This window comes from Thermobia domestica, chromosome 16 (assembly GCF_964235325.1).
Source record: "Thermobia domestica chromosome 16, izTheDome1.hap1.1, whole genome shotgun sequence".
In the NCBI taxonomy this organism is placed as follows: Eukaryota; Metazoa; Arthropoda; class Insecta; order Zygentoma; family Lepismatidae; genus Thermobia; species Thermobia domestica.
The window spans coordinates 38,834,842-38,859,948 of record NC_137469.1 but is presented as its reverse complement, the minus strand read 5'-3'; the positions used below and the strand labels follow the sequence as shown (position 1 = coordinate 38,859,948).

Sequence of the window (25,107 nt, the reverse complement as noted above, 5' to 3'; positions counted from 1 at the left end):
AAATCACTCAATAAATTTTTAAAATCAAAATTATGGAAAATGTAGAAAATACCTTAAATATGTATATTTTCCATATAAATGCTTGATTTCTTATGAAAGTTCAGTTGTTGCTAAGGAACAACTTCATTATTTCAGTTTTGTAACGTCATAAAATTTTGTTAACAGAAGGGAAACTTGTTTATGTTACACAAAAAGACTTTTTTTTTAAAAAAAAGGTAACTTGTAAATTGAATAAACACTCTAATATAAACGTGTAATAATTTTGTTAGAAAATATAAGAAAAGAAACAAAACTTAATGTAAGCAACTAAATTTCTAATTTGCTTTACAAAGAAGAAGGAAAAAATATCGAAGAAAAAAAAGAATGTTTATACAAAGAAAGTAAACAATACAAAATTTGCTAGAAAATTAAATAAATAAATTATCCAAAACTTCGGAGAGGAAAACTTTTTTCATCAAAAGCACCATAAAAGAAAATGCAAGAAAGTGTTTGACGTTTCTTCATAAAAAGGAAAGAAAAGGTAAAAAAAAAATATGTATATATATATAAGAAATAAAATTTTAAAAAGGGAGAAATTGTTTGCAAATAAAATTTTTGTGATTTAAGCAGTGAAGTAGGACTGAACTTTTGTTAAAAAAAAAAAAAAAAAAAAGGAAACCTTTTAACCTTCAATCGCAGTATTCCAAAAGTTTTCTTTCTGTTATTCAATTTTTATAATATTTAGTTAGAGAACTCTTATATGTGTGCACACAACAACAAATGAATAAATTGCATTGTTTGTAGTTTTTTTTTTGTGTGTGTGTCTTATGTTCAGTGACTACGCTAGAGTGAGGTACGAGGGGCGGCAACCTCCCACCGCCAACCCCAGAGATGTTGTATTGTAATGTAGATCAAGTAACACTGAACTGTAGTGATCGTACGGAGTCGTGAAGATCAACCTAAGATCTACCAATTTCTGCGTCCAATATAATGCAAGGGTGTGTCCTAGAAGTCACTCCCAACCAGTGGCGTATTTAGGGGGGTTCCGGGCTTAAGCCCAACCCCCGAAATCTTACTTACTATAGTAAAGTATATGAAATATCTAGCAGAATTTTCACATTTTCAGACAAAGCCCTCCCCCCGAAAGTTAGCAAAGCCCTCCCCGAAACAAAATCGTAAATACACCACTGGTCCCAAGCAATGAAATTTTGCTACTGTGGACTCTCGCTCTATACAGAAAAGATCTGAGGGTGCAGTGTGGTCGAATTGCAGCTAATCGTTGTTTTGTTGTTATTATTGTAGTCATTTTATGTTCTTACTATTATTATTGTTACTGTTAATTCGAATAATTGGACGGTGTTATGCATCAATTGACTAAGCGCCAAAACATGGTTCTGAGATATTGAAGGAAACACAAACATGTTACTATTACAATCCTGTTCGTGGTGCTTGGTCGAATAGCTTTTTCCTGAACGTTTAAGCAAATAGTAAGGTTTGAAACGTTTTTTTTTTTTTTTTACTTTATTTGTATTGTCTCCTACACACTGGTGTAAAAATCTCGAAAATCGAAAAATGGCACTGGTCAATTGATGCATAACACCATCCAATTTTCATCGTTCGTGTTATAGTTCTTTAAGTGCAGCTTTTTTTTTTTTATCGCTCGTCCACTATGTCTGTTAAGTTTGTCAACATTGCTGATACAATTATGCTGTTTCAAGTTTACAAAAGTGTGCGTTGGGAAGGCAGCTCCACGAATTATACCGCACTCCTCCGATGTATCACACGTGAGACAAACCAGTTCTATGATTGGTGTAGAGCCCAGGCTTCATGAATCGTCGCGGTTACAATATTATTTTTGATATACAAAAAATAGCTCTATTCCTCCATTTGCCCTCACCCCAAGAAATTAAAGCTGGCGTCGTCACTGCTTGTGTGCTTATCTAACATTGAGATTGTAAAGGACTGGACCTATTACCATATTAACATGGGTCTTGAATCACCACCTGGATTCTAATCCGGTGTAGTTGACGAATGCACAAATCATCAGGTAAAATTAACCTTCAACGCCGTTACCCATCACATCATCTTGTTCTCAACAGAAACGTATTATAGGATCAGCACAACTGATCACGGTAGTATTTATTTTTGAGTCTTACGGGCATTGTCTGTATTGTAATGTATCACGTGCTTGTGTTTATAAACAATTACAGTTGCTCCTGTTTGTAAACATCAACTACATGCAATTACGATGGAGTACTACACTTCACTTTTGATTACTACAAGAAGCAGACTACGGAGCACCAGCACTACCAACAAGTCACATGACAAGAAGGGAGCTGCAGCGCCACCGCTGCCCAGAGCGCCTATATAATGAAGAGCATTCAACGGGAAGTCACCAGTCTTCTCGTGGTCTCCTCTGCTCTAGCTTGCCTGGAGCTCTAGGAGAAACCAAACCTCAAAGCCTCTAGTCTGCTGCGGGACAATTGGCTTACCTTCCACCTGACTTGGCTTGCTCGGAGCTCTGTCGGGATTCCAACCTGACAAGGGAACCTTCCGAAAATGATTGTTGCATTGAAAGATGTGGCCTATGCCAATTGAAAGAGCTGTAACACAGATGAGCATTCCCAAAAAATTAGCTGCCCATAGCAATATGTTTAAGAAATATAAGGGGTGGAAGTTCGGGAAACAGCAAGGTTGGACAAGGGGAAAAGTGCAAATTCCGCAACAAAAAAAAGGGGGCACGGCAAAATACAATGCTGACAAGTGATGTATAGAAAGAGACTTGTCACAATAGGGAACAAATGGAAGCCATCAGTAGGGTTAACAGTGTTGCCAACTGCAATGAAAAGTACATGTTTTGCAAAGAACACTATATGAAGTGAGTGCAATATTCAGTGTCAACCTGTAATGTAGAACATAAGATATGGCGTGTGTAATCAGTGATACAATCTAACAAAAGAAAATAGAAAAACACAAGCATGAAAAATACGGGAAAGACGGAGTTGGCCATAATGCGCCACATTTGATCACGAGTTGTGCATATTAGAATGAACAAAACAAGAAACACCGACTATGCAGGAAACCGACGTCCCGAGAGTCGAAAAGAAAAACGAGTTCCAAAGTTGGCAACACTGGCCATGAACATCCAGACAAGTCTAATATAGTTAGGCTACTCGCTTCACAAAAAGAAAATTCCGGCAACAGGCATCACTCGGAATGCATCAATGCTAGAGTGATTGAGGCAATGTCAAGTCGGGGAACATGAAATGGTTGGGTTGAGCCAACAACCGATAATAGAAGTAGTGAGCATTATGTCATGGTTGGGTCGTATGTGGGAATATACAGGGTGTCCCACCAAACTTTGTGACCTGAAAGATTTGCGAAACGAACAAAAATGTGACGGATCCAGTTATGCAGGAATGTATTAATGTCAGGGGGTGATAAAAGTCTGTGAGAAGCAAGTGCCCCCAGGATCCCCATAATAGGACCCCAGGAGCCAACTTCAAACTTTCAAATGGCAACAGGGACCGAGTGGTAACTCTCTTGATAGATCATGGAATGTGCAACAACACCTATAGGAAACATTTGTTATATGAAACATGTTTTTCAAAATGGCCAACACAAATATATGTTGTGTCTTAACATGGCATGGAACATTGTGATCTCAAATTGCTGCGAAGCGAAAAGAAATGTTCAAATCTAATTGCACAGGAATTTACTCATGTCGAGGGCCAAGAAAACTTTGTAAGAAGCAAATCCCCCAGGGTCCCCATCATAAGGCTCGAGGGGTCAACTGCAACATTTCAAATGGGAACAGGGGGCGGATGATATTTCTCTGGATAGATACAACACCGCCTATAAGAAACATTTGCTATATGAAGCACGGGTTTCAAAATGGCCGCCAAAAATGCGCGTTGTTCTTGTCACCGAGCAGATATTTTTGGCGGTCATTTTGAAATCCCATATAGTAAATATTTCTGATATGCGTTGTGGCATATTCCAAGTTATCGAAAGAAATATAACTCGACCGATGGTGCTATTTGAAATTTTGAAGTTGGCCCCTGGGACCCTATGATGGGGGACTTCGCGGCACTTGAGTCTCACAGAAGTTTGTCGCCCGCTGACATGGGTACATTCCTGCACAACTGGACGTGTCACATTTTTTTTTTCGCTTTGAAACTATTTCAGTCGCAGAGTTAGGTGGGACACTCTGAATATATCATATAGGCGGTGATAGTACTGCGACAGCAACACACAGCAGATCGAGCCTTTGATTATGTTTGCTTTCTATAGGTGTGGATATGTGATAGAAAGACCACCAAAGGTTCCGACCCCTCTAGAGTACTGTTTCGATACATGTAGAACATTGTACCATGTGTGACGGATTGGCAGTATTCCGCTGCGCTCACTGCAAATGTATCTTCGGTTTGGACCACTATCTCATCGAACAATTGCACGTACAATGTGGACGAGCATGTACAAATGATGCGGAGGCGAATGCCTGTTACCGAAATTTTCTTTGTGTGAAGCGAGTGGCCTAACTATATTAGAATTGTCTGGATTTTCATGGCCAGTGCTGCCAACTTTGGAACTCGTTTTTTTCGACTCTAGGGACGTCGGTTTCCTGCATAGTTGGTGCTTCTTGTTTTGTTCATTCTAATATGCATAGCTCATGATCGAATGTGGCGCATTATGGCCAACTCCGTCTTTCCCGTATTTTTCATACTTCTGTTTTTTCTGTTCTCTTTTGTTAGATTGTACCACTGATTATACACGTCATATCTTATGTTCTACATGACAGATTGACACTGAATATTGCACTCACTTCATATACTGCTCTTTGCAAAACATGTACTTTTCATCGCAGCTGGCAACACTGTTAACCCCACTGGTGGCCTTCATTTGTTCCCTATTGTGACAAGTCTCTTTCTATACATCACTTGTCAGCATTGTATTTTGCCGTGCCCCCCTCTTTTGCGGAATTTGCACTTTCCCCCTCTTGTCCAACCTTGTTGTTTCCCGGACTTCCGCCCCTTATATTTTTTGAACCTATTGCTATGGGCAGCTAATTTTTTGGAAATGAACATCTCTGTTACAGCTCTTTCAATTGGCATAGGTCACATCTTTCACTGCAACTATCATTTTCGGAAGGTTCCCTTGTGAGTTACTTAGCTTGCTTCGAAGCTCTGTGACTTTTAAGTCCCTCACTGCTTGCTTCGGAGCATTGGGATTGCCCGGTGCTCTGTAGAGATCCTGTCTCAAGGCCGCACGGTCTTGGGCTATTTACTTTCTACCTCACATTAGAGAGAGAGAGAGAGAGATAATTATATTGTAGTATTTTTGTGAAATACTACAATACCTACCCCTACCTCTACCTACCCCTTCAAAGGGTAAACTTTAATATACTTTAAACTAAAGGAGATGATTTCGAATGGATTGTGAGGACACGGTTGCTCAGTGGTAGAGCGCTTACCTCTGGTGTGTGGGGTATCTGCTTCGATCCCTGACCAAGTAAGTTTATGGTACACAACGTCGTTTTCGTGTGTTTCCTCGGATACTCCCGTTTTCTCGCACCTTCTCATTCTACAAATTCATCCATCATCATTCACTTCCCTTAATCTCCGTTCCTCTTAGCCTTATGGGCATAATTGAGGGACGTTAAACTGAAAGATTTCAGTTCGAATGGATTACGGTAATTCAATGAATGATGAAAGGATATATAACACCCATAATATTTGGAAAGAATTCGAAACTACGAAAGTTAGATCTTCCATCCACCCGGTTCCCCTTGGTTTATTCTTTTTCTTTCTTTTTTCTAATTTGCTATATTAGACAGAAGCACGAAAACAGAAATATTACAGCAGCACAGTTGAAAGATTAATAGAACTCGATTTGATTGATTGATTGGTTGTAGTGTCTCGTTCAGGACTGAGCTACATGAGACGTGAACCTACACCTTAACATCGAATCAGAACAATATGAGTTCCCACCGGGAATCGAACCCAGATTTAATTATATTTCTCACGAAAATGAAATGAAATCTTTTAGTTCGACGTCCCACGATTATGCCCTTTTAGACTAAGGGAGAGGGATGATTAAGGCAAGTGAATGATGATGGAAAAATTGGTGGAATGAGAAAGTGGGAGGAAACGGGAGTACCCCGAGAAAACCTATAGACACCACAAACACACTTGGCTGGGGATAGAACCAAGTACCACACTCACCAGAAGTAAGCGCTCTACCATTGAGCCAAAGCGTCCCCCTAAAAAAGCGAATGTACACTCATGTCCAAAATTATTGTCGCATGCCTATAAATATGTTGTTGTAGGAATATAATTTGATAACGAATTCTTATAATAAATCTTATAATAATCACTCTTATAATGTTAGTATGTGTATAATGAGCAAAGACATGTATGTGGAAAATTTCATGTCAAAAGAGCAGTAAATAAGAACAATAAAATGAAATTAAAATTTTCTTGTCCATTTAACAACATATTGTTTTACTCATTCTAATTTTCCTATTTTTCCTATGAAATTTACCACAAATATACATTTCCCGATTATACATATAGCATCAATATTAAAAGTACCCTGCAAAATCATTATCAAATTATATTCTTACAAGAAGACAGTTATAGATATGCGACAATCATTTTGGATATGAGTACACTTATAAACCAAGTTTCACCTCCTCAACTTCAAGGTCTTGTAAGTAACGCTATTTTTGACATAAATTTTGAACCTACCCCATTCCGTAGAGAACACATTTTAATGAGAGACATGATTTAAAAAATCTACAGAACCAAAGTACACATTATGTTTAAAAAAAATCATTTTAGACAGTTGAGTCGTTTTCCGCAATCATGTAACAGATAACCTCAAATTCATTGTTATTTATAGTGTATAGACAAATCGTATCCCTCGAATTCTGTTAACTTATATTTTTTTTACATTATTGTGACTTGTTTCGCAATGATTCATAGAAATTTTCAACGAATTTAAAAAGTTCGTTACTGAATGCTCTATGTCTCTCTCTCTCTCTCTCTCTCTCTGTGTGTGTGTGTGTGTCTGTCTGTTTGTCTTTCTTTCTCTTAGATATTTGCGATTTTTTTTTAAATTTTGAGCCTTCCATTTGAAAGAGATAAAAAACTACCTGAGAAAGTGATGGATTTTTTCGCGTCACTCTCACCGTTCCCGAGATATTGGCCAAGAAAGTTCCGATTTTGGGAGATTTAAGGAGCCATATCTCATACCGTAACCGTAAGTCATAGAGAAATGATACCGGAGTGTTGATCAATACCTAACATCTGGATGGTGAACCTTTTGGTACCAAATAGTAAGCGGTGACCACTGGCCAACTGGCGACCGTTCCTCAGATATATACAACGTCTTTGCTTGCACCAAGATGAACTTTTCTCAACTTGACTTCGGCCCTTGTGCTGTGCGCAGACCAATCAACTTTCTTTTCAGGATGGTAACAACTATTTCGTTCGTTCTCAGTTGTTTTTTTTTTTTTTTTTTTTTTTTTTTTTTTTTTTGCCACGCATGCCAAAGCTTTAACCTTTAGAGTCTTCTGCAACTTTTGCGCCCGTTAGGTTTTCCACCAACTTGTTTCAAAGGCAAACCTTTCCGAGCCCTTTATAAACTGCTGTTTTAGGCTTTATCGGCACCTTGCGTCCAAGAGGTCACTTGGTTGTGGTTCACATGGTGTGAGTACGCAATTACCTAGGCCTGACTGACCCAATTGGACATTCTCCTTGCTCTTGGGTTCCTCACGTTCGTATTTACAGACGGAGTCCGCAATATCTTAGGGCCCAGAGCTCCGAGCTTCCTTGCCGTCATTCTGCCCGACTTCTTAGTGAAGTCATCCTATCTTATCCTCTCGGGTAACTTGACACTCTGCTTAAGGCCAGTTATTGATTCTATGATTATTGAGTCAGGCGCAATCATTATTGAATCAATAACTCGTATACGTATTGAAAAAAATTAATTCTTTTTAAGTTCGTTCTGGCAAAATTTTTCGAGCATTCTCAACTGGGTTTACTAAAAATATTTGTACTACTTGCGCTGAATGTAAGATGAATGAAAGATAAAACTGTTCTGTTGTTTGTTTAGAAGAAATAATTTTAGTTTAAAAAGATTTGTTTGATTTGGGATAACATTGAATCATCCGTCAGTAAATTTGAGTAAATTCAGACGACTTTGAAAATTAAGAAAAGATAAATGTAGTCACAACTGATTGAATGAAAAAAAAAGTGGGAGAAAGACTTGAATGTATAAATAGAAAAAAATGGAGTAAAGAAAAAGGTGTGACGTTTTCTTTTCGCTTACAACTACTCTTCTACAGTGTTTTTTTTCTGCCGTCTTTTTTTCCCTTTGCAAGTTCTCTGGTCTCTCTTTTTCGTACATATTTGATGAAAGAGTTTTGTCGTAGGATATACTCAGGAAGCGGAAACATGGAAGCATTAGCCGTTTCAAAAGGTACCCATTCTCCTTGCCTTTCCCTTACCCTCTCCCTCAAAGAGTAAAGGAAAAGAAAACATAAAAAGAAAAATCAACACAAAGCAAGCATTTCTTCAGATATGGTCTCCAGACAGACAGAGAGAGAGAGGGAGAGAGAGAGAGAGAAACAAATATATATGGAAATATATATTTTTTTTCTATCGAGGGGAAGGGAAAAAACAGTTGAAGATTTTTGAGTGTCTCTCTATGTCCACCGTTATGCTTTATTCAATCATTTCTTCTGTGCTTTTGCTGTCGACCTAACTCCCCCGTCGTTTGCTTTCTGTTGTCTTTCATCCCAGTTTTTTCCCCTTTCCCATTCCAAGTTACAGTATTTTTCTTTCTACAACTTCCCTTCATGATTTTTCCTCCTGACATACCGTTTCCATTGCTGCTTGAATGCTTCGATACGCATTGTCTATTCGCTGTTTTCATCCAGCACTCTAGCTGAAAATTTATCTTCTGTGTATTATATCTACAGAGGGGGTTTTCTTATGTATCTCTCTTTTACATTATTCTTACACAGTAGATGTTCTTATATGTTTTCTGTATATTATACCTACACAGTAGATGCACTTATACTGTATCTTCTGTGTTTTATAGATGCACAAAACATGCTCTTATATTTTTGAAAACGGCATTAAACTATCTGGTTCATATTAACTTTGCCTTCTAAATAACTTTATCTAGAAATACAAATCACAGAACAAAGGAACGTTTATTAGAAAAACAAATCAATGAACAAAGCAGCGTTTATTAGAAAAACAAATCAATGAACAAAGCAACGTTTATTAGAAAAACAAATCAATGAACAAAGCAACGTTTATTAGAAAAACAAATCACAGAACAAAGCAACGTTTATTAGAAAAATCAATGAACAAAGCATCATTTATTAGAAAAACAAATCACAGAACAAAGCAACGTTTATTAGAAAAACAAATCACAGAACAAAGCAACGTTTATTAAAAAAACAAATAAATGAACAAAGCAGCGTTTATTAGAAAAACAAATCAATGAACAAAGCAACGTTTATTAAAAAAAACAAATCACTGAACAAAGCAACGTTTATTAGAAAAACAAATCACTGAACAAAGCAACATTTATTAGAAAAACAAATCAATGAACAAAGCAACATTTATTAGAAAAACAAATCAATGAACAAATCAACGTTTATTAGAAAAAACAAATCACAGAACAAAGCAACGTTTATTAGAAAAACAAGTCACTGAACAAAGCAACGTTTATTAAAAAACAAATCACTGAACAAAGCAGCGTTTATTAGAAAAACAAATCAATGAACAAAGCAGCGTTTATTTAAAAAAACAAATCAATGAACAAAGCAACGTTTATTAGAAAACCAAATCAATAAACAAAGCAACATTTATTAGAAAAACAAATCAATGAACAAAGCAACGTTTATTAGAAAAACAAGTCACTGAACAAAGCAACGTTTATTATTAAATAATATCTGTGTGGCAGTTTCGCCAACTAACTGAAGATAATGGCTTCATCAGACACTGTAAAAACAAAAGGGAGTAGCATCTCAATATAACAGGATCCCGGAAAATGGTTCTGAATGCTAATTGGCTGATCAGAACGAATGCAGTCAATCATAACAAAAGTTGACAAAAGTGAAACTAAACATCACATATTCATTTTCCCCCTCTCGTCCGGTAGAAAACTAAGCTACAAATTAAGTCTTTCCAATAACTTGCCCCACTGTCCGTCAAAACACATTGATCACAGGTGTTACACACGGCGTATTCCGCTTACGTTTCGTGTATCATTTCTGATACACAACGAACGTTTTTTCTATCGCCACGTGTATACGATTTGATATACAGGCTGGTATATTTAACACATCTTACCTGTAGTCAGGGCGCTGGAAAATCATGTTGCAGTAATAATTCTAGCGTCAGTTGAATACTTTCCTTTAAGTAGGTATTCCACCTATGCATCGTGTATCATTTTTGATACACATCAACTTGGCGCAGACAGTAAAACTAGAAAATAAATGCTCTGGTGATCAATGTGTTAAGTCCTGTATTTCAATTCATAACACAGCTTTTCTCTTTTTCAATCAATCTGGCCTCATTCCACATTCTTATTAACGTCCTTTATTTCCGTGCTAACAGTTCAATCTCGTACCAATTATTATTATGTCCCATGTCCCTCATGTGTTTAAAAATGGTATTTCTTTCTCCTTCTAATCTCCTTCTCCTTTCTCCTTTCCCTTTTCACCAATATAACAACTATTACAATCACTGCATCTTATCTTGTAAACCATTTCTCTTATTTCCATCAGCTCTTCTCTTCTTTAGTCCTCTCCTTCTGTTTTCTTCTTCCTCATTCGTAACACATTCAATAGTCTCTTACTCCCTTTATTGTACGTAGAAACGTTCCTTATTCTCTTTATTATTAAATTTTTTCGTCATATACATTAGTTATCTGAAAAACCAATCTTATCTATAATTGAATAGTTGAGTTCTAAAACCGGTTGAGTTGTGTTTTCACTTTCGGACCATAGAACTGATATTTGTCTACTGTCCAAAAATGAAAATAACCCTATATATCAGATACATATTGATTAATTTAGTTTTGTTTGTCACTCCTCTCAAATTAGTTTCAATTGTGATTGATCTCTTATGATTCAATTGGCATCGTTTCAAACTTAGGTTCGGTAGATTTGGGTTCGATCCTTGATGACAGTTCAGGGGATTTTGATCCCACGTTACACTCTAGACCCAACTTTCGTATGGCCTCGCCGTTGAAAAGAGAGATTTAGAACTTAAGAGTCTGCCTTGCTAAAAAAAAAAAAAAAACTATTTTTCTTTTGCTTGTTTATTCATAAGTGAAAGGAGATAATGAAATGCAACTTGCCGTAACCATAGATAATGCTATTCTACAACAGAAAATATGAACCTGAAGAATTTTTACTGTTGTCGTCCATAGAAATTATAGTGTAAAAAAACTTGTTTGCACTCTATCAAACAAATATATTTTAAAAAATTATAGATGCTTTTAAAATGCTTTTTGAAAACAAGAAGGAAAAACTAAATATTTGACAAATTTGGGTGCGAAAGGTTAACATAACGTTAAAAAGGAAATTCCAATACAATTTGATCCAGTCTTCGCATCTTGACCCATATCGATTCTATAACCTTTTCGGTCACTTCTATGGTCCTCCCTCTCTTTATATGACGTCAGCAAACCCAACTGTTATATAATCGTTATTTGAACTTTTTCTGTACTTTTTTTCCCCTCTTTATCTCCTCGAGAACTTGTCGCAAAAGGCTGAAAATGAGTTCGTGCAGAGAAAGTTAAAACCAAGGACAAATATGTTAACTTTCTCGTCTCGCCATCTACCTCCTACGCGTTTCAAACCTACGATCTCATGGCGGTCCCCTCCTCCTTTCCTGCTTCCAAATGTATCTCATCCATCAACTTGCTCTCTCTGGTTTAGCTGCATTGTTGAACACACATTAGAAATTTAGTAGTAATGAACAACTGAAAAACAGTTTTAAATTACTTTAATATTCGTGTTCACATCACCCCACAAGATTACTGTGAAAATAACTATACGTACATGCACTGCACAGTCATGAGAAAAATATTTCTTTCGACTCCTACGCAATTACCTTAAATATTTTTAAAGGAAACAAAAAAAGGAAAACGTGCAATAATGTTTTTTTTTTAATTTGCTGGATTGAGTTAAGTTTATTTTAGTTTAGCGTCCCATTCAGCAGCGAGGCTATATGAGACGTGGGCCTACTGATTAACGTGGAATCTGAACCACATAAGTTCCCGCCGGGATCGAATCCGGATTTCTCATGCCAAATACTTCCTGGATTGAATATGTCCTCTTGTTTCGTGCGCTCCTGCTGTGAGTACATTCGTGTGCAACTAGGTTTGACGGACGGTAATACAACGTACGTATACAGACTTCTGCTAATGTAAATTTTGTCGGAAAATTCATACACCATCAAAGTCATTTTCGTGACAATTGCAAAGAATATAGCACGTTGTTCGTTACTAGGGATAAATGTGAAATTTTCCGCGCAAAGCTTTGTTCTTAGCTCAAAATTAAACTTAAAATAAATTCTCAATAGAAATTAGAAATTTATGACGTTTCTCCAAGGCAATGAACACGTTAAAAAAAATTACACTATAAATGCATCTGTCTGATACACAAGATCTTGAAGCAGCTTTGATACCATTTTTAAGTCATTGTTCTTAGTAAGTAACCTCTTAGTTCTTTAACATCGTCACGGTCTTTTTTTTTATATACTGAAAAATTAATACCGTTGTCTAAATTAACATTACTCAACACTGCTTCTGTGTCAAACCGGTGACTCCAGGCATGTGTTAACCGCAACACTAGATCCTTGGTGTTGCAATAACATGCTAAAGTGGCAGTCACGCTGGGATCAGTGGTATGTATTAAATTAGAGCTGTATTAAAACCATTATCTTTTTGTATAGGAGCCGACAGTAGGGCGAATTCATTATGTCGACCCGACGATGAAACGACAGTGGGCAGACATTGAGTCATTGATTGACCTGATTTTAATGTTGCATTTCAGTAGCTCCTCAATGAGTTGCGTTTACCTTGCAACTAGTTTTTTTTTTAACACCACCACGGTCTTATTTTTACACTGCAAAATTATTACCGTCGTCTAATTCAATCATTCATCACCAGTTCTGTTTCAAATCGAAAACACCAGGCATGTGTTAACTGCAATACTGAACCCTTTGTTTTGAAATAACATGTTACAGAGGTAATAATGCTAGGATCACTGGTTTGTGTTAACTGCAACACTGGACCCTTGGTGTTGAAATAGCATGCTACAGTGGTAATCATGCTAGCTAGCACCATTGGCTTGTGTTAACCGCAACACTGGACCCTTGGTGTTGAAATTGAATGCTACAGTGGTAATCATGATAGGACCACAGGCTCGTTTAACTGCAACACTGGACCCTTCGTGTTGAAATAACATGCTACAGTGGTAATCATGCTAGGACCACTGGCTTATGTTAGCCGCAACACTGGACCCTTGGTGTTGAAATTGAATGTTACAGTGGTAATCATGATAAGAACCACTGGTTTGTGTTAGCCTCAACACTGGATCCTTGGTGTTGAAATAAGATGCTAAAATAGTAGTCATGCTGATATCAAAGTAGAACTGTATTAACACTAGAGATGCAAGGGCTCGGGAAAAAAACCGGCTTTTTTGGAAAAAAACTCGGTTTTTTCTGCTTCGCTTTTTTTGGGAAATTTTGGACTTTTTTGAAAATTCTGCTTTAAATTGATAAACCAGATTTTGTTTCGCTTCTCTACAACACAAAAAGTCATTTAATTAGTGGTTGATGCCGATAATAATATAAAAACTCGAAAATAAACCATGAATTTCGAAAAGATATTTCAAACAGTTTTACTTCTCAACATATTTACATTATGAATTCCAAAGGATTAACCAATGTATATAATAAGATTTTTTTAACCTCCTACATACAAAAGTAAGCAGGGTTGGCAAGACCCATGGTTGTTTTTGAAAATGCCAAAAAAACCGTTTTTGGGGGGGAGTTTAAACTAGGCTTTTTTGGTTTAAACCAGGTTTTTTTGGGTTTAGATATTTTGCTTTATGTATTTATATTACATATTGACAGAAATAAGTTTGTTTCGCCTTGGTGTTATTATGCAACAACGGGGTTATGCTGGAAGAGGTCACATAAGCTTAAAGAAGTCCGGTCAGTAAATTTCTTAAATTGAGAAACTCCCGCCCTAGCCATCGGGAAAATCCCGTCATTACTCTAAATGTAAAACAATAACGGAAAAAATCCTGTTATTGCTTTGCATGTAAAATTTAAAGGTCAACGTATCATAATCAGTACGCTAAAACTGAGGTATTAAATTACAAATTTAGTGCGTACATATCATTGAAAATACAATCCAAGCTAATGTTGGAAGCTACGTAGGCAATCGATAAATTTTGTCAATTTATATCAGTATATTTAAGCAACCTTGGCTTCTTTATAAAACAACAGGCATTCAGGCATGCAGAAATATACAATTTAGTTTCGTTTCGTATGTTCAGGCTTAACATCCTTACGTAATACCGAGGTTATCAAGGAGAAGAATTCGCTTAAAATGACATCCGAACCGCTACTTTGTTTACGCATGAAAGAAGGGTTGTGGTTCGACCGAGAATTGAACATGGGACATCTTGATTAAAAGGTGAAAAGGAAATAAAACTAATGCAGATGGTTTGATCTATGGAAACGTCACCATGAAGTTCACACGATTCGCATTTTTCGTACCTTTTATTTTTTTTCGGTTTAAACCAGTTGTTTATTTAAAAAAAAGAAGAAAAACAGCTGGTGTAAACCAGCCAACCCTAAAAGTAAATACTTCTTTTTAAAAAAATACTCAAATAAGTAGCAAAATTCTATGTAATATTTTTACTTCAAAATATTCCATACCCTCTTTTTGGAACAAAATAAAATTAAAATAAAACATAAGAAAAATACTTAGATTTATATGATACACTTACAGGCTGCACACCTAGAGCTTTTGGTTTTGTATATTCTTGAAATTCTACAGTTTTATATAAGCACCATCACGATTTATTCAGTAATCAAGTTTTCTGTATTTTTAACAAGAGGGATTGAACATGAAGGGTGTGAGATAAGAACATGGTAACCCATAATTTTACCATTTTAAGAAATTAGAAATTTTCTGCTGCACAATCCATTTTGAAAATCGGAAAGCTGATTTTTCACATAAGTCTATACCTGAGGGATTAAACGAAGCGGTATGCGTTGCTGCCTATCTGATGCTGCGTAACTCAGCAATTGAAAATTTGTAAGTTACCATGTTCTTGGCTCACACCCTTCATATCATTATGGAACTCTCCCCACCCCACCAACACACACAAAAAAAGGACTACGGAATATATTTAAGTTAAACTGCACAACAAACATGATTGACTGGAGCTTTTGCGCTTCTATCGAGAAGTCCGGAATTCAACTCAGCATTCGACCATTCTGACAAAACTTTTCTTCATTCCATCTATGAAGTAGAAATAGTGCGTGTACTGTGAGTTGGCTGACTTCATTTCTTATTGTTTTTAAATCGTTATTATTACTAATTACCAGCAGTGACGGTTTTGCGAGGGTTAGGGGGGGCGGTCTTTCGGAATGAAGCCTGTTCCCCAAAATTACTGAATGTCTAAAACAAACGAAATATCTATTAGTTATGCCTTTACTCATTAACTTTAAGCTGCCGTCAAATAAAAATTACGAATGTTTAGAAAAACTAAACATTAGTAAGAAAAAAAACCCTCCCAAAATACTTTTCTAAATCCACCACTGATTCTCAGTATAAAATGATTTTCAAGGTTGTATCCGGAAGATTATCGCTAAATATATAAACGAAACGAAATACAGTATTAGTTATGCCTGTACTCATAAACTTCAAGCTCCTCCCAAATAAGATTAGGAGATTTTAGAAAATGAAACAATCAGAGAAACCCGTCCCAAAGTACGTTTCTAAATCCGCTACTGATTACTTGTATAAATTAGTATTCAAGGTTGTATCCGGAAAATTATTGCTAAATCGTTGCACAGCTACAGTATAACAGAAATGTGGAAGTACGGTTAGACGGATATATTGAAAAACGTACACTTTGACGGATATATAGAAAAACGTAAGTTTAACTTCTGCGTTAGAAGTTAGAGTACTAAGCTCTTAGAAATGAAACAGACGACAAACTGAAATGATATCGAGAAGAAAAAATATCTATAACTCAAAAGTTAAAATAAAGTTAAATAGCCTCTAAAATTGCCCTCAAATACTACATTCTTCATTTTTAGCTTTAATTCGTAAAACATGTGCTCCATTCATCTTGATGGTGAATTTTAGAGCGAAATATGGCATTTAGGTCATGGAATTCTTATCTAAGTATAGAATATACTATAAGAAAGCTATTTAGATAGAAAAATCATGAAAATGAAAAAAGCCAAAATTTCCAAAATTCTCGTTTTTTTCCCAAAAAAGCCGGCTTTTTATGTGAAAAAAACCATCGATTCAAAAAAGCCGGCTTTTTTGCATCTCTAATTAACACCATATTTTTGTATAAGATCCGACGGTAGGCTAAATTCACTATCTTGACTTGATTATGAGGCAACAGTGAGCAGACATTGAGTCATTTATTGACTTAATTTTAACGTTCCTTTTCAGCAATAAAGTTTTGATACATAATCTACTACTTAGAGTTGATATTACGGATTTTTTTAAAAATAAACTCTAAGTAAGTACTTCGTGTTCAAATCGAAAATCTAATTGGTGAGTATAAGGTACCCATTAATCATGTAATGATGTACCCGTTAGCTATGTAGATATTCAAATGAAATTATCTGAGGAGATAAAAAAAAAATAATGAAATAGTTATTTCCAAAACATTATTTTAGTCCCTAACTGATTACATTTATATTTCTTGTAAGTTGTAGCCCCATAACGTGGACCATAAGTTAATTAAAATTTATTTCTCTTTAATTACAGGGTAAAAAACTGGGCGCTGAAATTAGGTGAGGAACTCTGGGAAGTGGGAAAGCAGTTGACGAAAGTAGAAGAAATAAAAAGAGTAAGTACAATTTTTAAAATAATTATTTATAAGGCAATTACAGATCTCATTCTCAAATAATATAAAACCATAGGAATTTTGTTTAGAATTTCTCATGTTTAAACTATGTTTTATATAATAAAATGTTAATAAGCAAAAAACACAAATACATTTCCAAAGAAGGAAGAATTTAGAAAAAACAAAATGCACAATAGGAAATGTTTTTGACACTATTGCTATGTTCTCATTTGCACCTTCGCCTAATTTAATTTTGACGATAAACTGAGAAGGATTCAAACGAAATTAAAATGAAATCTTTAAGTTTTACGTCCCACGGTTATGCCGGCTAGGCTAAAGGAGACGGTGATGATGAGAAATGAATGAAACGGTGGAATGAAGAAAGTAAAAGGAAACAGGAGAACCCCGAGAAAACCCACGCACATGGTGTGAGAAGGATTCAAGAAACATAATGAAACAAAAAGGACCATGGTGGCTTAGTGGTAGAGTGCTTGTCTCTGGCGCGTGAGGTCCCTGGTTTGATCTCCTGCCAAGTTAGTGTGTGGTAGACAAGATCGTGTCCGTGGGTTTTCTCGGGATGCTCCCGTTTCCTTCCACAATGTCATTCCACCAATTCTTCCATCATTATTCACTTGCCTTAATCATCCGTATCTTTTAGCCTAACGGGAATAATCGTGGGACGTTAAACTGAATTATCTCATTTCATTTCATCTCATAAATAAATAAAAAAAAAACTTCATTCATGTTCGAATTACGTATATTTGAGCCATTTTAGACAATATGAACAAAGTTACAGTGTTAAGCTTCGTAATATCACGGAATATTATACGCATAATAAGATAAGGATAGGAAACACACGTCATTTGAATACCAAATATACGTGGTCATAGACTATAGAATTCTAGTTGCAAAACCAGTGTGAAAGAAGATATTTTCGACTTGAAATCATTCTAATTTGCGTTCATGTCAATTGTCATTCGTTTAGCAATAAATTCTGATTGACAGAAATAATTTCTCAGCTATAAAAGAAGGTGTATTTGGTGTTACCATATATAGCAGCATTTATGCAAATATGTCCGCACTTCAAGAACAAAACTTTTTGTCCGCATACTTTGGGGGGGGGGGGGTGCGGTGACTCAGTGGTGGAGCGTTCACCTCCGTGCTTGGGGTCCCTGGTTCGATCCCAGCTCACGCCATGTGGACTTTGTGGTGGACAAACATCGTGCTCGTGAGTTTTCTCGGGGTTCTCCAGTTTCCTCCCACTTTCTTCATTCCACCATTTCATTCGTTTGTCATCACCACAGTCTCCTTTAGCCTTACCGGCATAATCGTGGGACGTAAAACTCTAAGATTTCGTTTCATTTTTTCCCCGCATACTTTGCTATGAAAGTGTTGTATGAACAAAATATTCCTATATTTAAATGGTTCAATCTAGGCATAACATTATTTTATTCCACCAAACCTCCAACGAGTAAATAGATACTATGCTGTTACATAGTCTACCATCCTTCAAGTCATGTACTCAAGCAAATAGCTCATTTTGTTTTCGATTTCGATAAACAACAAAGTTGAAATATTTAGTTAGTAAATATTTTCAGCTATCTTAAGGCTGACTTATACTATAGTAATAATTGATAACAAGAAATAACAAAGACAAAAGAAGTGGAAGGGAATCGTCCATGGCCTGTATTTAATGTTACCACCGAGGCTTTGCTTCGTAAAACTAAGAAAAATTCCAAAACAAAGTTATTCGATTTGTCACTGGATTCAAACCAGAACTTCCCGATTACAACATAAGAACGCTAATCACTAGTCTACTGCTGTACATAGAGTAAATATCCATATTTTATGTTTTGTTTAGGGGTAGGGTAGAGGTTCATTTTTTTTTTTTTTTTTACCGAGATAAGTAGTTTTACGGTTTCCATAGTATATTTCATCAGGGTATACTGTTCACATATAAAAACTCATGGGAGCAAATTAGAACTCCAACCCCTTAAATGCCGCCTCTGTGTATGACTGTTTCAAATTTTAGATGCTATAGTTGATAAGTATATTAGGGTATATTTATTAACTTGATGTTATATAACAGCGTATGGTCCTGTTCGACGCATGAAAAATAGAAATTTTCTCTCATATAAGGAAGAAAGAAAAATTGCAATTGGAACTCCAGATATAGAGAATTGATTAAATATTTTTATGCAAAGGAGAAGTAAGTTTTGAAGGGACAGTTCTGAAAGCGTTTTTATCAAAAAGCTCAGCGTTCCTTCTGCTAGGGAAACGAATTGAAAGCTGCCAATTGTCCCTTCTCCTCGGGTATTTGCGTGTTGCTTGAGCAAATTTCGCGCTTGCCTAGGGAAATAGGGGGAGATAAGCCGGAATTAAAAAAAAAAAAGAAATAGAAGCAAAATTCCACACCTAAGACTCATACAAGCAGAAGATAAATACATATACCAGTATAGTGGACTAAGTAACCCTACAAAGTAAGTGATTGTATCTGACAACCTGTGAGGGGATGGTTTACATGCATGTCTCAGAAAACCACGAAAAGGGGGAAAAGGGAGGATTCAGTATTTGTAGATATACATATATATGTTCCTTCTTTTCTACAGTTTGCATGCATGAAAAACAGGGAGGGAACAAAATGTATGTGCGTGCAAAAATCTCTTTATTCAGCCATTTTCAAAGCTGTTAACATACATCCATAGATGCACGAGTGCACACACACAAACAGACATACAGTCGCACGCACAAACAGCTAAATACAGGCAGGAACTTTAGATTGCTTGAGATGGACATAATCGTAAATTTGTTAACTCGAAACGAGCGTGATATTCTTTCAAGAAATAGGAAATTAATAACCTATAATTTTCCTTTAAATCTTATTTTCAACTGTGATCAAAAAAGGCCAATTATTTAACGTTTCAACTTCATTTTCTCGTATGCACTTAAAGTTTTACACTCTCCTCCCACTCCCACATCTTTCCGTAGACGTCTTCGTGCATTTAATATTTTCTAACATTTGTATCTCATAGGTTAACAAGTACAAACATGTTGAGTTGAGATTTCAACATCTTATCGTCATGTTGAATTATGATTAATTTGTGTTAAACGTTTTATTAGACTTTCAAACACTACAACATAAGTCTTGTAGAACGGCTAATCCTTTAGTCTGTGTCTATTTTATTTATTTTATCTACACAACAGGCATATGCCCAGTTAGAAGGTTGAAATATTATAATTAATTTTACAACCGTTTTTTTTTTTTTTCAGTGTTTGACAGGACATTGTACATATATCAATTTCATCACGTTTATGACATAATTTGTTATTGAAAGAACATGTTATACAGATTGGTAACTTCAGCATTATGTTGGTCCTAGTCTTTTTGCAGTAAAAGAGACCTGTATTATTGGTTCTAGTGGTAACTGAAACAACATGAAAGTATAACGAAGATATAAAGTTTGAACAATCGAATTCATTTTGAACTTTTTTTTTTTTTTTTTTTTTGAGAAATACCAGAACGGCAATATTACGCCTTTGTTCTAATGAGCAAATATGAAAATTGTCTATCAGTGTACTATGACTCAAGTGAGGGATAAATTCCAGTTATTTTGTATACCAAATACTTTAGAAATTTAGATTGAACTCTTTCAATGTGTTGGAGATACTTTTGTTGTGTGGGATTCCAAATCACGGCAGCATATTCCGTTTTGGTGCATATACAGATGGTGATCAGAAAAATGGAAACACCTGAACGAAATTGAAACTTATCAGATTAATATGGTGTCGGGCCACCTTTCGCCTTCAGAACAGCCTTGATGCGACGTGGTATGGAGGCATAGAGGTCGTGAATGATAGCAAGTGGAATTTTACACCATTCCTCGTGCAGGGTATCGGCCAGTTCTGTGGGAGAGGGTGGAGGTGGAAATCGTCGCCGGAGTCGTGTTTCCAAGACGGACCACAGATGTTCAATTATGTTGAGATCTGGGGATTGGGCGGGCCAGGGGAGGTGCTGAACTTCATCCCGATGTTCCTCAAACCACGCTGCAACAACGCCAGCTGTGTGAATGGGTGCATTATCATCCTAGAAGATGGCGTCATTGTCCGGGAACAACATCCGAACCATAGGATGCAAGTGGTCTCCTAAAATTGCTACATAATCGTTGGCAGTGATTCGTCCGCTAAGTGTGACCACAGGACCCAATGAAAACCATGATATGGCGGCCCACTGCATCACCGAGCCGCCGCCATGTTTCACAGTTGGGCGGAGACACTGCAGATCATAAGCTTCTTTGGGCGTTCTCCACACATAAACACGGCCCGTGGTTGGGAATAGGGTGAAGGATGACTCATCCGACCATATCACACGTTTCCAGGCCTCAACGGTCCAAGTTGCATGGTCGCGGCTCCATTTGCGGCGTGCGAAAGCGTTGTGGTCCCTGATGAGCGGTTTGGCCCGTGCAACACGACCCCGTAAGTTCATGTCATGTAATTCGCGGCGGACTGTGATTGTCGAAACAGGGTGGGGGAGGTGCTGATTGAGTTCCTCCGTCACTTGCTCCACAGTGGCACGACGGTTCTGCGTGACAATGCGCTTTAATACCCGGCGTGACCTGTCACTCATGATTTTCTTCCGCCCACTGTTCCGCTTCCCCGATGTGGTTTTCCCGTCGGTTGTGTAGGCCGTCATCACCTTCGACACTGTCCCACGCGACACACCTAACACAGTAGCCACTGCCGTCACACTCACTCCACATAACCGCGCACCAACAATTTGCCCTCTTTGAAAATCTGAGAGGTCTTCCATTATACACTATCTCCGTCTCTACAGCCACTGGACACTGCTGTTTTACTGCGCCTGACCTAGTATGGAGACCGACCTAACACACCACCACCAGCGGTCCAGCGCTGCGGGCGCCACGACACCACTGCCAACCCATACATCTGACGTGTTGCCAACTACGGGTGTTTCCATTTTTCTGATCACCACCTGTATATAAATAATACATTTTAAAGAGTATTTCTGAAGTCCTTACCACTTCTAATCATGGATCCTAATAATATAAACGCATCATGAGTAACATTTTCGATATGCTTATTGAACGTTAATTTAAGGTCAAATGTAAAACCTAGATCTTTAACTGTATTAGGTCTACTTGTAGAAGTATTATTAAGCTTATAATCATATTGAAAGGTACTTTTGTTTCTACTGAATGATAATACACTACGTTTGCGTATATTTACTCCAAGCTTATTAACTGAATCGTGTTGTAAATCAAGACAATCATACACAGATTTTATCTTCCCGGGTTCGATTCCCGGCTGGAGCTCACGTGGTTCGGATTCCACGTTAATCATTAGGTCTACGTCTCATATAGCCTCGCTGCTGAACGGAACGTTAAACTCAAAATCAACTCAACAGATTTTATCTTTTTTTTCTTGAGATCGTCAGCTAACACTTTTTCACTATTGTGTATGCGATCTGGAAGATCCTTGATAAATAATAGAAATAGGAAAGAGCCTAGGTTGGAGCCTTGTGGAACTCCTGATAACGCAAAATACTCTATTGACTTATATCAGAGCGAAAATAGTAATAAAAACAGTTTCCTGATATGGAATCAGAGCCCAAAGAATAGGCTCCATCTTCGTTCAAATTTCTTTCTTTCAACCTGAAGTGGTAGAAATCTCCCATTTCCGGATTGAATGATAATCGCTGTAGAGCAAAAATGGTAATAGATAACGAGAAACGGTTTTCTGATCTAGTTAGATTTAGCATCACCAAGGATATACGGAGAAAAATGTCATGTACGTATTGGCGGGAAAATTCAGATATACAAATATCTGGATTCCATAAGAAATGTGCGGAATTCTCTGTTTTATACGTTGCCAGTATGCCACACCATTTGGAGGGTGGACCCGCCATCCTACCGCTGTCTTATATACGTTCTTTCCTCAGAATCATGTTGATATAGACGTTATACGTATACAAAGGTTGTATAGAAGGATAATACAAAAATATACCGATAGATTGATAAGGAAAGAAGGAAGAGTAATCGGGCAGGAAAAAAAAACGTAAGAAACATCCTTGCTGAATGTTAGACATACGTGCAACTATAGAGACAGTTATCTCCTCCCCCACTCCTTTCCGCTGATACTGCCACGGAACATACTTCTCTTCCAGCTGTGATTGAGAAAATGACGTTGATACACAGGTAACCATTTGGTATTGCTTGTCTTGTCGTCTGGTGTAAGGTGCTATTGGCGTTCTAAACATAATTAAATACACTTTCAAGCACAGACAGCTTTCATTCTCTCGACAAATACAATGTTCGCCTATAAGTACTCGCTTCTTTACTCCCTTTACTGTGAGTTATCGTGTGTAAGTAATAGAAAGCGCGCCACTGGCGTGTGGGGTCCTTGGATCGATCCAATCATCCATCAACAACTTCTTTCTACCCACCACAACGTCCTTCTTTTAGTACATTTCGTAAGTCCTGCAGTACATGAGCACTGCAGGTTGCAGTATATTCCCTATAGTCCTGGGTATATATGTTTCCTAAAGGCAACTCTCTTCATTCGCTGCATGGTGTTTTCTAGGTTGGGCACTTGGTCTAGAAGTTACCAGATTAACGTACGGTCCCTCGAGATTGCAGGGTATTGTCTCTCTCCGTGTAAACCCACTCTCTGCCTTTTTTACCCTACTATAGTGATTGCGAGAACTCGTGAAGCTTGACCTAGATTTACCAATTTCACCACCCAATAGAACGCGACGGTGTGTCCCGGTCGTGAATCCCCTGTCCATGAAATTTTTTCCATTGTCGTCTCGTGCTGTACGGAGAACATCTCCTGAGGGTACAATGTTATCAGATAGCAGCTAAGTTTCATTTTGTTATTATTATTATTATTATTATTATTATTATTATTATTATTATTATTATTATTATTATTATTATTATTATTATATTTTTGCTGCTATTGTTACCATTTAGTTCAATAATTTTTAGTGTTCATTAGGTGCGTTTTTTTTTCTTGTCGCTCGTTTGCCATATATTTTAAGTTTGGAAACGTTGTTGGTGTACTTCTGCTGCTCTCAAGTGTGCGCTCGGAAGGCATCCCCACAAATCGTACTGAATTTATCCGATGCATCACATGTGAGAGAAAGCAGTTCTATCATTCGTGTACAGCCTAAGCTTAACGAGTCGTCGCGGACACTATAAAACCGGAAATGGTTGAATTCCTTCTATCGGAAAACCAGAAATGGTTGCAGCTTCTGTTTCCAAAATTGATTCACATGAAGAAATGGTAGTAATAAGGTATAATGAGAAATGTTTTTTTAAAATATGAAATTCGGTTTCAGAGAATAGAATCCATCTCGGTTCCTATTTCTTATTATAACCGGAAAAGGTAGAACTGTACCACTTCAGGTTTTAAAGTTAATCGTACCCTAGTAGCAAGAAAACTTTTGGCCAACTGGCGCGCGCTTGGCTTTTGGCTTTCTACGCTTGCACTAGAAACTCATGCTTTCATACAATCTGCCTTTTGTTGTACTTGCAAGCGATGTTTTAGACCATTCGCAGAGTTTCAAAGCATTTACTGGTGGTTCATTAGCTATTGGATTGACTTGGTTTGTAAAACGCTTCCGTCAAGCTTGAATGGAACACTAAATGCAAGGTTACCCCATATAATTTCGTTACTGGAATCCAGCTTGTGGCATGCTTGCACGTTTTTCAATCAAGCTGGATGCAAGCTTGGCAGACTTGCAATTCAAGCTTTCAGCAAGCGGTTTGCAAGTTCTCTCTGCTACTAGAGTATATATATATATATATATATATATATATATATATATATATATATATATATATATATATATATATATATATATATATATATATATATATATATATATATATATATATATATATATATATATATATACATAAGGGCGGATCCAAAGGGGGCTATAGCGTCAACTTGACCCTCAGGTA

General features: G+C 36.9%; 1 protein-coding gene across 2 annotated transcripts in view; it reads left to right on the top strand.

Moving 5' to 3' along the window:
* Window positions 1-25,107, top strand: part of stol (voltage-dependent calcium channel subunit stolid) — a 483,866-nt gene that overhangs the window by 175,648 nt on the left and 283,111 nt on the right. For both annotated transcript variants that reach the window (XM_081742355.1, XM_081742354.1), the window contains exon 2: window positions 17,044-17,125. In XM_081742355.1, the coding sequence (XP_081598481.1) occupies window positions 17,044-17,125 (82 nt within the window). The remainder of the gene's footprint in view (window positions 1-17,043; window positions 17,126-25,107) is intronic.